The sequence below is a fragment of the Helianthus annuus genome, chromosome 14, assembly GCF_002127325.2.
Source record: "Helianthus annuus cultivar XRQ/B chromosome 14, HanXRQr2.0-SUNRISE, whole genome shotgun sequence".
In the NCBI taxonomy this organism is placed as follows: Eukaryota; Viridiplantae; Streptophyta; class Magnoliopsida; order Asterales; family Asteraceae; genus Helianthus; species Helianthus annuus.
The window spans coordinates 140605785-140622913 of record NC_035446.2 but is presented as its reverse complement, the minus strand read 5'-3'; the positions used below and the strand labels follow the sequence as shown (position 1 = coordinate 140622913).

Genomic DNA, 17129 nt, shown 5'->3' with positions numbered 1-17129 from the left:
CTGTCTGGTAAGTTTGTAACGAAGAATTTTGTGATCCGACCTTGGAGTTTCTCCGGTATAGGCACCCTCCGGCGAGACATTTTGATGATATTTCTCCCCAGTTGTGTTTTATTCTTAAAAAATTTCAAAATAATGTTGAGGTCTCAAGTTTAAGTCTTGGCTCCAAGGTCTTATTTTTTAATTCATTTCCTCTTACTACAATTTTGAGCCTAATTTTTTATTTCGCCGACAATTACCAAATAGCAAAAGTGGTAAAAGAGTAATTTAGTAAAATAGAAACTTATATAGTATGATGCAACAATATATATACATAAATGCAAGAAGATAGCATGCTAAGTCACTCCAAAGTTTAAGAAAAACCTAACCATCTAATAACAAAGCTAAGACATCTATGTATCATCCTCTAAAAGTTCAAAGTTCTTAAGAGAGGTGCAACTCTAGCAAATCTTTAACCCACTTCTCAGAAATTCAAAAATCGATAAGTCACAAAATATGAAACTTAGAGACACGCGTAGTAAACTACCTATAACACTGCTTCGTTTGTTGTACCCTATAAAACATAGGGATCCTTATATGTGTTGAATCTGTTGCATACTCCCTACAATTTTTCATTTACATTTAGATATCATCCCCGATTTCACAGTTGAGAAATAAAATTTTATATGCAAATCGGGTAATTGAATTGTCTATATATCCTAAAGTAGCAACAAACTACATCTAGCAAATATCACCAAACCATTAAAAAAAATAAACCACTTCATGTTGGTCCTAAACAAGTACGCTTTATATCCATCCCCATTTATGGTGAATACTTTTTCCCGACATAGAACGACCAAATGTGTACCTCCCGCAACCGTTGTACTTTTATTTGGTCGTTCCAACTCAAGAAAATATGTACTACCCTTATGCTCAAGTCAAGTTTATGTACAACATCTTAAACCAAAGCAAACCAAAACCATCTTTACCCAACAAATCCTAAAACAAAACAAATGCGAAACAAAAACAGACGAAACTTTCTGTTTTGTGCAGCCATTTTCAACTCCGGATCGATCTCTACTCATTTCTCCACGATTCTCGGCCCGTTGTATGGCGCTCCGACCACGGATAAGCCTGCGGGTTTATCTATCTCTTCGAGCCATGCGTAGTCTAGCTCTTTCGCCTTCTCGTCGTCACCAGGCAACTGTTTATTATCTCCAGCTGCCATACAATCGAAAAGTTTTAGTATTTTTACGATTATTATGGAAATAGAGAAGTGGGAAGTGATTAGTTAACGGGGGTTACGAGTGATGAACCTGAAAAGCTGGTGAAAGGATGAGTACGATAGTATTGGCAGTGCCTGCCTTCGGCATCACAGTATGGCGGGCCCAAAACATCAAGAACGGCACATGATGTTATTGCTGTAAAGCAATGCATGTTCCCACCATCTGTTGGGTAGAGAATTGAGGTGTTGCATGGGGCAGTGAAGTCAGAGTTGACTTTGAGCTTTGCCAAACGTACGCTAACGGTTTTTTCTTCAGCCGTTTCTTCACCTGAAGAACACGGGTTTCGTGAGTTTAAAGCCATGAATTTAAAGTGACCCGATTAGTTGTTTCGGGTCAACCCAACCTGTTTTGACCAAGTGGTCACCCTAGCCACATGTGATAGAATTTTCAATAAGATATGGAAAAAAAAATATATGCCACTAGTTAAGAACTCACACTCTGATGAATCGGATTTAGGAGCAGAGCTTGAAGCAATATTATCGACCCAATCATATGCTTTGATGTGCATGGTTCCAAACAGAAGCTTACTGAAAACCGTCATCTGAGGGTGGTTGTGGAGTGGCAGGACACCCGTTGGCGGCAATAGAAATATTCCAATCTGAAGAGACAATGCATATCATTACATGTTCACCATTATACAGTTATACTACCGATTTTAGTTTAACGCAATGTAGATCACCTATTGAAATTGTGTAGCCTAAAAGCATTACCATTACAAACCCCATCCCTATAATTTGAGGGACTCACTTCCCATTCACCATATTTAGGGACTCACTATTCGTTTACCAATAAGATGTTTCCTCATATTTTTGTAAATGGAAGAAATAGATAAACAATAATAACAAAATAAATATTATTTAATTAAGGTGATATTGGATTTAAATAACCCTAACTTTCACCATTTGACCGATAATACTCTCAACTTACAAATTGTACAATGCCACTCTCAACTTTCAACTTATTTTCCTCTGGCACTCCCAAACTAACTGAACCCAGTTAGTAGTTTTTTGCTGACGTGACATCTGACATGGCACTTTTCGCTGTCGTGGCATCTGTCATGGCAACTAGCATGGCTTTTTCGCTGACATGACATCAGATGTGCCACTTGTTTAGTGATGTGGCATTTGACGTCAGCTAACTGGGTTAGGGTTCAGTTAGTTTGGGAGTGCAGAGGGAAATAAGTTGAAAGTTGGGAGTGGCGTGGTACAATTCGTAAGTGGAGAGTGTTATCGGCCAAATGGTAAAAGCTGGGGTTATTTAAACCCAATATCTATTAATTAAATAAATAAAGATATATATGGGAAATATGTAGTTTTTTAAATAAACAAAACAAATTTTCGAGATAAAGATGATTTTGGGCTAAATTATAGGGATGTAGATATCATATAAATAAAAGAATAGATACTAAATATTGACAAATAAATAACATACCGAAAATTTGTCACATTCGGAAAGGTGTAGGTATGTGATTTTAGGAAATCCCTCTGTTTCTTTAACCTTGAAAAATGGCATATTAGGCCGGACACCAACATCATGTTCAGTCATTCCGTCTGCAAAAAGATAAATAAAAAATAAAAATCTAACCGCTATATTTTCTTATTAATGGTACCTTTTTATTCAATTAACACGTGTTAAGCACGTAATAAATACCATCTTATCCTACATTTACAACAAACATACACGACAAAGGTTTAAGCGGTGCGCCAACAAACACGTAACCACAAATTTAACCCACCACAAAAGTAAGAAAGTAGCACACGGAACGGAAACCCTTTCAAATTGATATATGTTCAAGACGGATAATTAGATCAAGTGATTTGAACTAATTTCAATAAAATTCGATAGATAACATTACAAGCAGCAGATTATTGGATTAAGATATGAAATGTGTTTACAATTACCAGATTAAACAAACAACAAAGCATCAAAGATTCTATATGTTTCATCATTTTCACATACCCCTTCCATAATTAGAATTAATTTCTATTATTTCTAAATTACAAACTAAATCTCACACATGCATAGATGTTCCATTTTCAAATTAAAAATTAAGCCATTTGACACTAGGTCAAAATTGGACTAATTTCAAAAGTCAACTAAACAGTCTACAAGACATGATAATATCAAATTGAACAAACTCATTGAAAATACAACAAAAGCACACCTACCCCTCAAATCACCTACAAAAAAAAAAAATACAAGCTTTTTTATTCAAAATCAATAACTTTAATTGCACCAACAAAATCCAATATATTATCAATCAAGAAATAGATGCAAAAACTGCCTAGATGCATTTGCATATGGAAATTAAATATTAAAATAAACCAAGATTCATAAGCATTCTAATCAAAAGATTACTTAAAAAATTCAAAATGAACCCATTTGACACCAGGTCAAAATTGGACTAATTTCAAAAGTCAACTAAACAATCTACAACACACCAAACTGCACAAGCACATTGAAACGATAGCAAAAGTAATTCTAACCCTCATTCAGATTCAAAAACAATAATATTAATCAAGATTTAAACTTTAAAAGACTCCAAACAAATCCATATGCAAAAACTTCAAAATTAACATTAAAAAACTAATAGAAAAAAAATATTAAAAATTAAAAAATAAAAAAACTTACTTAAAATGTCTTTCAGGCGTTCAATACCCTGAGCATCTGGAACAACACCTGGGCCACAATTAGCAAAAACATCTCTGCATGCATCATAAAGCTTCTGAACAGCTGCAACTTTATGTTTAGTTCTCCCCTTCTTCCTTTCACCTGCCATTTTATTAGTGGTACAAGTTTCTTTAGGTGAGCAACACAAATTGATGCAGCGCGTGAAACGGAAAAATGAAGATTACACGTTGATTCTACGAATACCCGTGTAGTTCTTCCCCAACCCCCAAATTATAACCCCAAAGGCCACGGAATTTGAAGTGAAAAACTGTTTTCTCAAAATTCAATTCTGATCTTCTCATTAGATTTAGCAACATATAAATAAAGACTGAAATTCGAAACGGGCCTAAAAAAGATAACGGGCCAAACACACGGCCTAAAACAAAAAGCCCAAAATAGTTCAAAAAAACATAAAAATGCAAATAAGTAATAGAAATAAGCGTTTTTTTTGGCCCGGACGATGACCCAAACCGCCGTAGGCGTTTGCAGCAAGATGAAGCTCGTTCTCGCGTTCGAATCGCCTGGTCGCACGTCCCAAACGGACCCCCGTAGCCCAAGTTAGAGCCATTTTAGTGAAGGCCCTTTTCTTACGCGGTCTTGGGCCTCCAAGTACAAAATAGCCCGTTCCTCCACGCTTGGGCCCACATCATTCCCCCCTGGATAGACATAATTCGCCCTCGAATTACCAACACTTTCATCATCAGAAGACTCTCCATAATAAGGCAACAGATGCTTCACATTAAACACATCAGCACAACGAATGTGACGAGGCAGTTTTAGACGATATGCATTTGGATTGATCTTCTCCACGATTTCAACTGGGCCAATCTTCTTCGCTGATAACTTGTTGTATTCCCCAACTGTAAACGATCTTTAGTCAAAACAGCCCAAACAAAGTCACCTTCCTCGAACTCAACATGCCTACGCTTCTGATCAGCAGCTTGCTTATACTTCAGATTAGCTCGGGTCAAATGATCATACACAGCATTATGAACTTCATGTAAACCCTCTAAAAAATCCTGAACTTTCTTTGGAACAGATCCAGAAACAGGAAGAGACATCAAATCAAGTGGTCCCCGAGACTGAGATGAATAAACTATCTGGAATGGGCTATATCCAGTGCTCCGATTGACAGCATGGTTATGAGCAAACTCAGCTTGGCACAACTTTTGATCCCATGCCTTCACATGATCACCAACCAAACACCTCAACAAATTCCCAAGTGACTGATTAACAACTTCAGTTTGCCCATCAGTTTGTGGGTGATAAGCACTACTGAAGTTAAGTTGAGTATTCACCATCTTCCACAAGCTACGCCAAAAATGACTCAGGAATCGGGTATCCCGATCAGACACGATAGAAGAAGGTAGCCCATGCAAACGGTACACATCACGAAAGAAGAGTTGGGCTACATTAACAGCATCAGTCGTCTTCTTGCAGGGAATAAAATGGACTATCTTGGAAAACCGATCCACCACAACAAAGATGGAATCATTACCCCTCTGAGTACGAGGTAACCCCAACACGAAATCCATACTAATGTCAACCCATGGCTGTGAGGGAATGGGCAAAGGCATATAGAGACCCGCATTAGTAGCCGTGCCCTTGGAAACTTGACAAATACGACACCTCTTCACATAACGATCCACCTCTTTCCTCATAGTTGGCCAATAATAAGAATCTTGAACCAGCTGTAAAGTACGATCACGACCAACATGCCCTTCACCATGTAACTCTTTAATAATCTGTAAGTGAAGACTAGAATCGGGAATACATAGCTGATTCCCCTTGAACAGAAACCCATCATGCAAAAGAAAGTCTGTCCTTTGCCCAATTTCCACATCCTGCAAAATAACCGAGAAATAAGGGTCAATGGCTAACTGCTCACGAATGACCTCCAAACCTGGCACATCAACCCTCATAGATACAAGCAGATTACTCCTCCTGCTTAAGGCATCAGCAACCCTATTTGAAACACCAGTCTTGTGCTTGACCACGAAAGTAAACTTCTCAAGAAAGGCCAACCATCGCCCATGTTTATGAGATACCTTGTCTTGAGTACGAATGTGCCTTAGGGAATCATGATCAGTGAATAAGACAAACTCCTTGTGAAACAAGTAATGGCGCCAATGCTTTACAGCTTGGACCACTGCATAAAACTCTAGGTCATAAGTACTGTACCTCAACTTAGGCCCAGTTAACTTCTCACTAAAATAAGCAACAGGTCGACCACCCTGACTAAGAACCCCACCAATTCCAACCTTTGAGGCATCAGTATGAAGTTCAAAAACTTGAGAAAAATTAGGCAATACCAGAATTGGTGCTATAGTGAGCTTCTCTTTCACAACTTGAAAAGCCAACTCTGCCTCATCTGTCCATACAAACGTCTTCCCCTTCATACAATCTGTCACTGGGGCCATAATAGAACTGAAGTGTGGGATAAACCGTCTGTAAAAAGAAGCAAGCCCATGAAAACTACGAACTTCAGTAATTGTAGTAGGAGTTGGCCAATTGTGAACAGCCGCCACTTTAGATTCATCAACCTGTATCCCATCACCAGAAATAACATACCCCAAGAATAACACTTTAGGGGCCATGAACACACACTTCTTGGTGGCTGCATAAAAACGGTCCCTTCGAAGTAAGGCCAAAACCTGCCTCACATGCACAACATGGTCGCTGAAAGAAGCACTATAAATGAGTATGTCATCAAAATACACAACCACGAACTTCCCAATAAAAGGCCTAAGCAACTGATTCATCACACGCATAAAAGTACTAGGTGCGTTTGATAAACCAAATGGCATCACCAACCACTCATACAATCCTTCACGGGTCTTGAAGGCAGTCTTCCACTCGTCACCCGGTCTAAGACGAATCTGGTAATAACCACTCTTCAAATCTAACTTCGTAAAAATACTAGCACCACTAATTTGATCAAGCAAATCATCAAGTCGAGGAATAGGAAACCTGTACCTCACAGTGATCTTGTTGATTGCTCGACTGTCAACACACATACGCCAAGTACCATCTTTCTTTGGAGTCAGTAAAGCCGGAACAGCACAAGGGCTCATACTTTCACGAACGTGGCCCTTAGAAATTAACTCCTCAACCTGTCTTCGCAACTCCTCATGCTCAGCAGGGCTCATCCTGTAATGTGGTCTGTTGGGTAACTGTGACCCAGGCTCCAAATCAATATGATGTTGGATGTCACGCAAAGGTGGTAATCCATCAGGCAACTCAACAGGAAAAACATCAGAAAATTCCTCAAGCAAAGGAACCATAGCATTAGGAATTTCGACTTCCTCGGGCACTGCCTTCCCTATCAAAACAAAAACACTGTCCGTATCCTCCAACTCATCTTGAAACTGACTAATGGTCAACAAAGTACCCGACTGTTTTGCGGCTAACTGCTTAGGCTTGCTAAGAACAAGAGTGATCTTCACACCACCAAACAGAAAACTATAAGTATTGGACCGCCCGTTATGTTCTATATTACGCTCGTACTCCCAAGGTCTGCCCAACAATAAGTGACACGCGTCCATAGGGACCACATCACACACGACATATCCTTGTACGTGGACCCAATGGAAATTGAAACAAGTGCCCTTTTAGATACCGTCACTTCACCTCCCTTTTTCAGCCATTGAAGCTTGTACGGTTTCGGGTGACTCTCTGTCTTCAAGGCCAACTTTTAAACTGCCTCTTCAGAAATCAGATTGTCACAACTCCCCGAATCAATGACAAACGTGCAAACCTTCCCCAAAATGGTACATGTTGAGTGGAACATGTTGTGTTTCAGCCAGTCATCCCCATCTGCCTTTGGTGCATAGCAAGAACGCCTAACCACCAAGTTCACCTCAACATCCCCGGTCACAACCTCCTCTTCATATTCAGTTTCTTCATCGTACACTGGGTTATTCTCATACTCTTCATACTGATCATCCTCCGACTCAACAAATAAGTGTCTTTTACCAGCCTTTTTGCACTCAGCTTGACGATGGCCTGTTTCACCACAACTGAAACATCTCGGACCACTACTGCTAGCCCCCTTAGAAGTAGGCCCGGTATTACTACCCCCCGGCTTCCCTTGACTAGGCCCGCCACATGGTGCCCCACTGCCTGACCCAACGTTTCCCCCAGCAGGGGTAAATGAACCGCCCACCCAACGGTTTTACTTCTCAAAGGCCAACGCCCGTTGGTGTGCCTCAGGAATGGTTAACGGATCAAAAAGATTCACGGCCTCCATGATCTGAACCCTTAGACCCCCAATATACCGAGAAACAAGTTGCTCCTCTGGTTCTTGAATATCATTCCTCGCAATCAACTGGTAAAACTCTGTGGTATAATCATCAACCGATTTAGCCCCCTGTTTCAAATTCTGCAGACGCTGGTACATCAACCTTTGAAAATTATGAGGCAAAAAATTGGACCGCAAGCACTTTTTCATCTTGTCCCACGTCACAATCCTTGACTTCCCGAGTCTATCCCGTGTTAATTTCAATTGTTGCCACCACGCAGAGGCCCTACCACGTAACCTGTTAGCGATCAAGGCCACCCGCTTATTTTCAGGCACCTCCTTGTACTCGAACACCTCCTCTACGGTAGCCAACCAATCGATGAACCTCTCCGGATTCAAACTAGACCCATCAAATTCCGGAATATCAACTCTTATTCCAGAATCCCAACGCATGTTACCCCCTCCACGTTCACCCCTTGGTCGCCCTTCCTGTTCGTCTTCGGAAGCCGAACCGTCACCAAATGGGTTACTAAAATCAGAACCATACCCGTCATTGGGTCCCTGCCTCCTACGATTGATCAAATCGGCCATCCGATCAGTCAACTGATTGACCACTTGATCCAACCGTTCATCCACCTTTGCCATAAGTCGCTGCTCCAACTCTCGTTCATACACTTCATCAAGAGGCCTGTTGTTGTTTCTCCTCGGAGGCATTTTGAGCCAGGAATTCGGCTCTGATACCAACTGATGCAGCGCGTGAAACAGAAAAATGAAGATTCTATCATTGATCTCCAATGGCCATAGTTGGTAGGTTTTAGGTTAAAAGCGAATTTGTGAGAGTTGTGAATAGTTTTCTCCTGGTTTGTTAGGGTTGTAATGGCTGCCATAGTGATTGGAAGGGTTTATTTTCGGTAAAGGTGGTGGCGGCTGCAGTAGGCAGCGCTGCTGCTGTTAGGGTTTCTGGCTGGGTAGAAGGTTTGGCAGCCGTGAATTATGGAGGAGCTGATTTGGCTCTGATACCAAATCAAACTTGTATTGTATTGTGTTATTTTACTGAGTACATTAGGAGGTCCTTATATAGGACAATACAAGACATATAAAAGGAAACATAAATCAATTACAATAAATATGAAATCCCTAAAATCTCGCATCTAATATTGACTAACAAGCAGGAAATGGAGTACTTAAATGAAAAATAAAAGATTTACTAATCCTAAATTCAGCACCTAAATACAGTCCTTTGACTCTTCTCTTTGGCTTTGACTCCAATAAAATGACCGAATTGCCTTTCTCGTTAACAGAAATAATGGATGAAGTTAACCCAGTGAACTAAAATGGCAACGATCAAACCTTTTTGGACCCACATGCGAAAAATGAAACCTTCGGACTAAACTGGCAAAATGGCCCAAACCACAGGGAGTAAAATGACATTTAACTCTAAACAATTAAAAATCTAACAATAAACTATTATAATTTTCAAAATCTAATTAACTTTTTATTGTTTCTAGATAAGATTTAAGAAGTGTAATACACATTGCGAGTGTAATGTACTATCTGGCAACAAATAGACCATTTACACAAAAATACTCTTAACCGCATCTCCTTTCTACCCCAGGTCCCCAACCATAAACTTTCAGCTAAGTTCTAAGCCTCCCTCCTTGTAACTCCATTCCATGCCTAGCAAAGTTCCTTAGACACCTTCCTCTCTCTTCTACCCCATTTCTCCTCCAACTCAATAACTAAAGATCAACAGTTAAAACAAAAAAAAATAATAAACAAAAAAAACCTTTGGGCTAAAAGGTATGTGCCTTGCATATGTCAAAGGCAACTAGGCGCTGGCTGTACTTTTGAGTTTTGACTACAGGGGTCACAAGACATTGGTATTTGTAGTGTAATAGAAATCGGTTTCATTTTTTCTGCTAGTATCTTTTAGCTATAACAATTGAAAATTAAGATATAGAATGATGGGTCAAGTTATTCTACAAAGGCTTCTAATTGTAAGAAGTGTAAGAAGGATTTATAGAGTGACAAGTGTCCAATAACCTAAAACTAAACCCATTACATCACCACCAAAAACCTAACCCCCCCCCCCACCCCTCAAAAACCTAAAAAAAACTAAACACCCACCCCCACCCAAAAACCTAAACCCCCACCCTCCACCCCTCGGCAAAAAAAAAAGTTTTTTTTTAGGGTGGGTGATGTGTGTGTGTGTGTGTGGGGGGGGGGGGTTAGGTTTTTGGTGGTGGTGGATGTTTAAGGTTTTTTTTTTTTTTGTAGTAGGGTTTTTTTGTGTAGTGGGTTTTTTTAGGTTATTGGACACTTGTCACTCTATAAATTCTTCTTACAGTTCTTACAATTAGGATCCTTTGTATTTGATCCTAATCCATAAAATGATATTTCCTAGGATATTTATGTGGGGTTTTGAGTTCATAACTTTGATTTATGTTTAGACCGTAGTGTTGCTCTTAAGAATACATTTTCTATTTAGTTGTACAAGTTTCTTTAGGTGAGCAACACAAATTATCAACAATAATTTTAGGAATAAGATCAGTTTTGGGTTCGTATTGTTGTATGAAGAATTTAATTCTACAAGCATCAGCATTGATGAATATAAGCATTGATGAATATAACTGATACGTACCCATGGATCTGGTCATCGGGTCAACCCATCTTACTCATTGGGCGGTTCCAGATATGCCTTAGTCAATGTAGGAGCTAATTCTGGGACGGTTTTTATTTCTTTGTTTTTATGGTGCCAATGTTTATTATACAAAATTAGGGTTCTTACCTTAGTAATTGGAGACCTAATACTTCTCAAATTGGATTACTTGCTATTTAATCGAATATTTGGTTGAGTACTAATTCCAGATCCTATCAATAACCTTTGGAAATGTGTAATTGAGATGTAATATAACCATTGAGTTATTGAGAAATTTTACCGTGTGATAGAATATCATGGAAATGTTGTAGAGAGTTTGTAGCCTCAGATAACTGCTCAATCAAAGCTCTTCTTTTTTTAAGTTGCACAAAGATATTTTTCCAAGGGGATTTATCACAATCCAATGCTTTCCACCATTCATCCTCTCCTTCGATCTTCTTTATGCGTGGTAACTCCATGTTAGAAAGATCCCGGAAACGAGGGCAACTATAGATCAACATAGTCCTTAGATTCTCCAACATAATTCGACCAACAAAAATGTTGACCAACACGGGTAGGTCTAAGAGAAAAATCTTCTCCAAGGTTGGAAGAACCAGACCAAGTTTAATGTTGTGGGATTCATTACTAATGAGGCTCGTAACTTTAGGGCAATCTTCAACTGTAAGCTCTGCCAAGCATGAAAGATTTTGAGCTATTGTTAGGGTGAAAATCGAAGTCAACTTTGGACATGTATGCAATGATAAGATTCTTAGTTTGGAAAGACTATCTTTGCCGATCGGTCCCTTCCAAATACTTTGTAACTTGTTCATGTAATGAATACTCAAATATTGTAGCAATTCAAATCCAACTTTTTCACCATTCTTTATTCTAGTTTCTACATCTTCAGACAAGCCATCTACTTCAACAACAGTTTCCATCTCGTTGCATTCTGCAAGTAAGCAATACTTCAGCTTTGTAACATTAAAAGTCGAGAGCTTTCTGATTGTCCAATGGCGAGACAAGAACAAGGCTTCAGCACTAGCCATTATCTTTGAGATGGCATCCATGCTTCCTTCAGCATTTATCCATTTTAGGCAGTTCTTAAATTCCTCAAACTTCTCTTCAAGTCCATGTGGTAGGCAAGATGTAAGTTGTGCATGTTGACCAATGGTTAACATCAAATTGGATAAATTTGCATACATTGGAACACGATTTCTTTCAAGAAGTAAAAACTGTTGTAGTACTTCAGTCGTTGGCAAGTACCATCTCAGAGTTTCAAGATTCTCTAGATCACACAATTCACTTTGAATATATTTTACTTCTTCCTCCCACCACTCAGGTTCTGGACCTACACTGATTATAACGCACAACTCCTTCAATTTTTTGAGTTCTGATATCATCTTTCTAGGGATTACGGTCTCATTGACACTACTTTTAACGTAGTCTTTTGCATATTCAGACAAAGAGACGCGCAGAATTTCTAAATTTTTCAGCTTTCCCATTTCCTTTGGTAAAAACATGAGTTGGGTACCTTGAATATCAAACAACTTGAGATTCAAAAGCATTCCAATTTGAGTTGGTAATTCAATCAAAGCAGAACAGTCTCTCAAGATAAATTCCTGAAGCAAGCTTAAGCTAGAAATGGATGTCGGCAAAGACACTATGTTTGTATTAGAGATATCTAACACCTGAAGCACAGGCATGTGTTCGAAGAAGGTGGGAGGGATGACTGTCAAATGAGGAACCTGCAAGAACAACTTCACAAGGAATGGGCAAATCGGAATATCTGGCATCTGAGATAGGTCATAATCTTTTAAGCGAATCTCATCCTCACTCCAGTCCACGCCCCGCACCGTCCCTGCACATAAGCAAACAGGAACAGATTTAGACATGACGGATACAAGAGCAACCCCAAGACTGCATTTAATTGATCATCAATTACTTATTTAGCATGTAATGTGGGAGTTACACCACATGGTACACAAGTTACATAATAAACCTACAAATAAAATAACAATGAATCCCAAGGTCCATGATCGAAATCAAAATGGGACTGAAGCATAAGATAATACAACCACTTCTGGTTTCTCATCCATGTAGTCATCAGCAGTTTAGCAAAGTTTTTGGCTCATCTCAACTCATGCTTACTGCTTACCAAATGAATGTTTCAAGACATCTATCTAAACCACCGTATTAACTAAAGAAAATGTATTTGTCCCCAACGTGACATCCTGGTGGTAAGTGGTGTACTCCATAATCAAAAGAAAAATCTAGGAATTACTATTAAAAAAAGTCACTTTTACAATTGATCTGATTAAAAAGCAGATGAGCTTCATTCCCAAAAAAAATAAATAAATAAACAGAAACATACTGCATATAATAAAAGTGTTGATGGAAGAGTTTAAATGGACCTGATCCCAATAGCTCTTCTTCTAAACTTCTCAATATCTGATCAATTTCCAAATTAGGCGAACCGCCAAAATCCGAATTAGTCGAACCGCCAAAATCCGAATTAGGCGAACCGCCAATTTCCTCAATTCCTTGTGTATAACTCCAAGAACCTGTCCTGTTGAACTCAGTAATGTCGTAAGGTTCCCGAAATTGACTATAAGCAGCAGACTGGGTTAACTGAGAACCGTAGGAGCTTGAGCCCTGAATAAGAGTAGAAGACCCTGTAGATGGATCATAATCTTTTAAGCGAATCTCATCCACACTCCAGTTCACGCCCCCCGCCATCCCTGCACATAAGCAAACAGGAACAGATTTAGACTTGACAGATACAAGAGCAACCCCAAGACTGCATTTAATTGAACATCAATTACTTATTTAGCATGTAATGTGGGAGTTACACCACATGGTACACAAGTTACATAAACCTACAAATAAAATAGCAATGAATCCCAAGGTCAATGATCGAAATCAAAATGGGACTGAAGCATAAGATAATTTAACTACTTCTGGTTTCTCATCCATGTAGTCATTAGCAGTTTAGCAAAGTTTTTGGCTCAACTATCTTAACTCAAGCTTACCACTTCTGGTTTCAAGACATCTATCTAAACCACCGTATTAACTAAAGAATATGTATGTGTCCCCAAAGTGACATCCTGGTGGTAAGTGGTGTACTCGACAACCAAAAGAAAAATCTAGGAATTGCTATTCAAAAAAAAATCTGAAAAAAAAATCACTTTTTACAATTGATCTGCTTAAAATAGCAGATGAGCTTCATTCCAAAAAATTAAATAAATAAACAGAAACATACTGCATACAATAAAAGTGTTGATGGAAAAGTTTCAATGGACCTGATGCAAATATACACAAGTGCTTGACCATTTAGTAAATATCTCTCTGAATTATTTGTTCATATTTTATGGTTTCTTTGATGAACAGAGATTTATCAGGTTAGGTCGTAAGTCTTTCCTCTATGCCTAAATTAGGGCTCAAATATCAGAGGACATGGTAAAACAGAAAATACAAATTCACAAACTAGTTATAGTACCTCTATAGTGCAGATTAAATGGTTCAAGGAGCAATCGACGAGCTTAGACCCTAGACGCTACTGGTTTTGCTTCTCATAAACGTCAGCTTCTGTGGTTCTCCATTAATACAGTTAAAAGAGCCGACATAACCCCCGAATATTAAGCTTCATAACAAAAAACAGAATCCAAAACTACCTTCTTGTACGATTTGTTCTTGCTAAGCAACGAATTCGAAAAGATTCGAGTTGACTTCGTAGGTTCGCAGCTCGCACATCTCGTTTTAAGAAGAAACTAGGTTATGAGTTTTATCCCTAGTTAAATGCATTCACATCCACTCCATTATTTTAACCCTATAATTTAACAAAAAAATCACTACTTTTTAAAATTTACCTCCTATTTTAAAAAACCCTCCACATCATATCCTTTAGAGTTAATTACTGTTTTCGTCCCTGAGATTTGTCAAAAATAACGGTTTCAGTCCATTAGTTCAAAAATTGCCATTTCAGTCCATTAGTTTCATTTTCGTAACCATTTCAGTCCACTAATTTAACTTCATCCATTTATTTTGTTAACTTTGAGTTAACTAACTAATTCAGGGACGGTTTGCGTCAGTTTTAGAAACACAGGGACTTAAGTGTAAACTCTAAAACATTAAAACAAAAAAATAGTAAATTCCAAAAAATCAAAAAAATTCTAAAAAACCAAACAAATTCCAAAAAATTCTAAAAAATCATAAAAATTCTAAAAAATTCTAAAAAATCCAAAAAATCCGTTTCGGCGCGAACTGTTTCGAACCCGAACCGTTTCGAGCTGAATCGTTTCGACGCGAACCGTTTCGAGCTGAACCGTTTCGAGCTGTACCGTTTCGAACCGTACCGTTTCGAACCGAACCCTTTGGACCCGAACCGTTTCGACGCGAACCGTTTCGAAGCCGAACCGGTACGGTTCGATACGGCACGGTTCGCGTCAAAACGGTACAGCTCGAAACGGTTCGGTTCGATACGGCACGGTTCGGTTCTAAATGGTTCAGCTCGAAAGGGTTCGGTTCGAAACGGTACGGCTTGAAACGGTACGGCTTCGAAATGGTACGGGTCGAAACGGTTCGGTTCGAAACGGTTCGGCTTCGAAACGGTTCGGTTTGAAACGGTTCGGCTTCGAAACGGTACGGGTCGAAACGGTTCGGCTCGAAACGGTACTGGTCGAAACAGTTCGCGTCGAAACGGTTCAGCTCGAAACGGTTCGGGTCGAAACGGTACGGACGGTTCAGCTCGAAACGGTTCGGGTCGAAACAGTTCGCGCCGAAACGGATTTTTTGGATTTTTTAGAATTTTTATGATTTTTTAGAATTTTTATTATTTTTTAGAATTTTTTGGAATTTGTTTGATTTTTTGGATTTTTTTTGATTTTTTGGAATTTACTATTTTTTTGTTTTAATGTTTTAGAGTTTACACTTAAGTCCCTGTGTTTCTAAAACTGACGCAAACCGTCCCTGAATTAGTTAGTTAACTCAAAGTTAACAAAATAAATGGATGGAGTTAAGTTAGTGGACTGAAATGGTTACGAAAATGAAACTAATGGACTGAAATCGCAATTTTTAAACTAATGGACTGAAACCGTTATTTTTGACAAACCTCAGGGACGAAAACAGTAATTAACTCTATCCTTTATATTTATTTTTATATTCTTTTTTATTAATTGTTTCTCTTTCTTTCATTTATAATTTTAACTACCCACTATTTTAACTCATCCGAAATCTCCGCAGATTAACATCCGAAATCTCCGTAAAAAATCTTCTCCATTGTTTTGGCTGAACAACATATTTTTTTCTCCTTCTTGACCAAGGTGATTGTAGATGACCCCTACATCACAATAACCATTAAAAAAATTAATAAATTTGTCACATTCCATACAGAATACAACAAATCTGCTACACCAGCAGAGAAAACAAGAGATTGAAGATCGAGATCTTGAAAAGAATGAAAAATGAATGAAGAACTGACCTATTTGTAGAAATTGGCGAGGATCATGATGATAACGAAGAAGCAACGACTAATAAAACCGATCCCAAATGAATCCACGAGGACGGTGTTGGAGAAGACGAATTTGGTGAAGACGAAGTGTGACTCCGCCGCAGTACTCTCAGGAAACAGTTGGCACAAATATAAGAAAGAATCAACAGCAGAGACAAGTTCTGATCAACAAAACAAAACCACTGACTTGGTTAACAGGTTAAACTGAGTAACCTTAGATATGAAGTAAAACTGGTCGAGTTGGTTTGACCCGATATATGTTTTCCTGATATTAAGAACCTTTTAAAAAACTAATTTGTCAAATACAATTAAATATGTTATATTTATTACTAATAATCTAACTACTTTTAATAAAATGATACGGATATGGATATGTAACTGGAGAAATTTTTACCTCTGCAGACCCCGTAGCACCAAAGACGTCGAACTGGATTTTCAGTCAGCAACCTGAAATAAAGCAAAACGTTAATATTTTAATATCATGCGAATGTTCAAGTTGTACGAAGCTCTCACTTTTATCTAGATTAAGTTCTTCAAAACCTTCAATACTTCAAGTTGTTTATACTAGACTTAAAAAGTACACTTACTTGCAAATCAATACTAGTACCTATAGATAAAAAAGAACAAAAAAAGCAATATTGAAACAAGAATTTGTTTAACATCCATAGTTATTAAAGGCGTTAAACGCACTCAAGGCGCATAGATCTCGCCTCGGGCCTAGGCGCAAAGCGCAAAATGAAATAAAATTAAAATATGAATGTGTGTGTGTGATGTTTTATTAAAATATGAATATCCAATTTAAAAACTAATGGT

At 38.4% G+C, this 17129-nt stretch overlaps 1 protein-coding gene across 1 annotated transcript; it reads right to left on the bottom strand.

Moving 5' to 3' along the window:
- Positions 1 to 718: 718 nt before the first annotated feature.
- Positions 719 to 14599, bottom strand: LOC110904026. The gene is made up of 8 exons (XM_022149833.2): positions 14307 to 14599; positions 13222 to 13548; positions 11112 to 12668; positions 3894 to 4034; positions 2694 to 2812; positions 1698 to 1860; positions 1293 to 1529; positions 719 to 1197 (listed from the first exon to the last, which is right to left on the bottom strand). Exons 2-8 carry the CDS (start codon positions 13544 to 13546, stop codon positions 1058 to 1060), a joined length of 2682 nt encoding a protein of 893 aa, XP_022005525.1. The 5' UTR covers positions 13547 to 13548; positions 14307 to 14599; the 3' UTR covers positions 719 to 1057.
- Positions 14600 to 17129: the final 2530 nt, after the last annotated feature.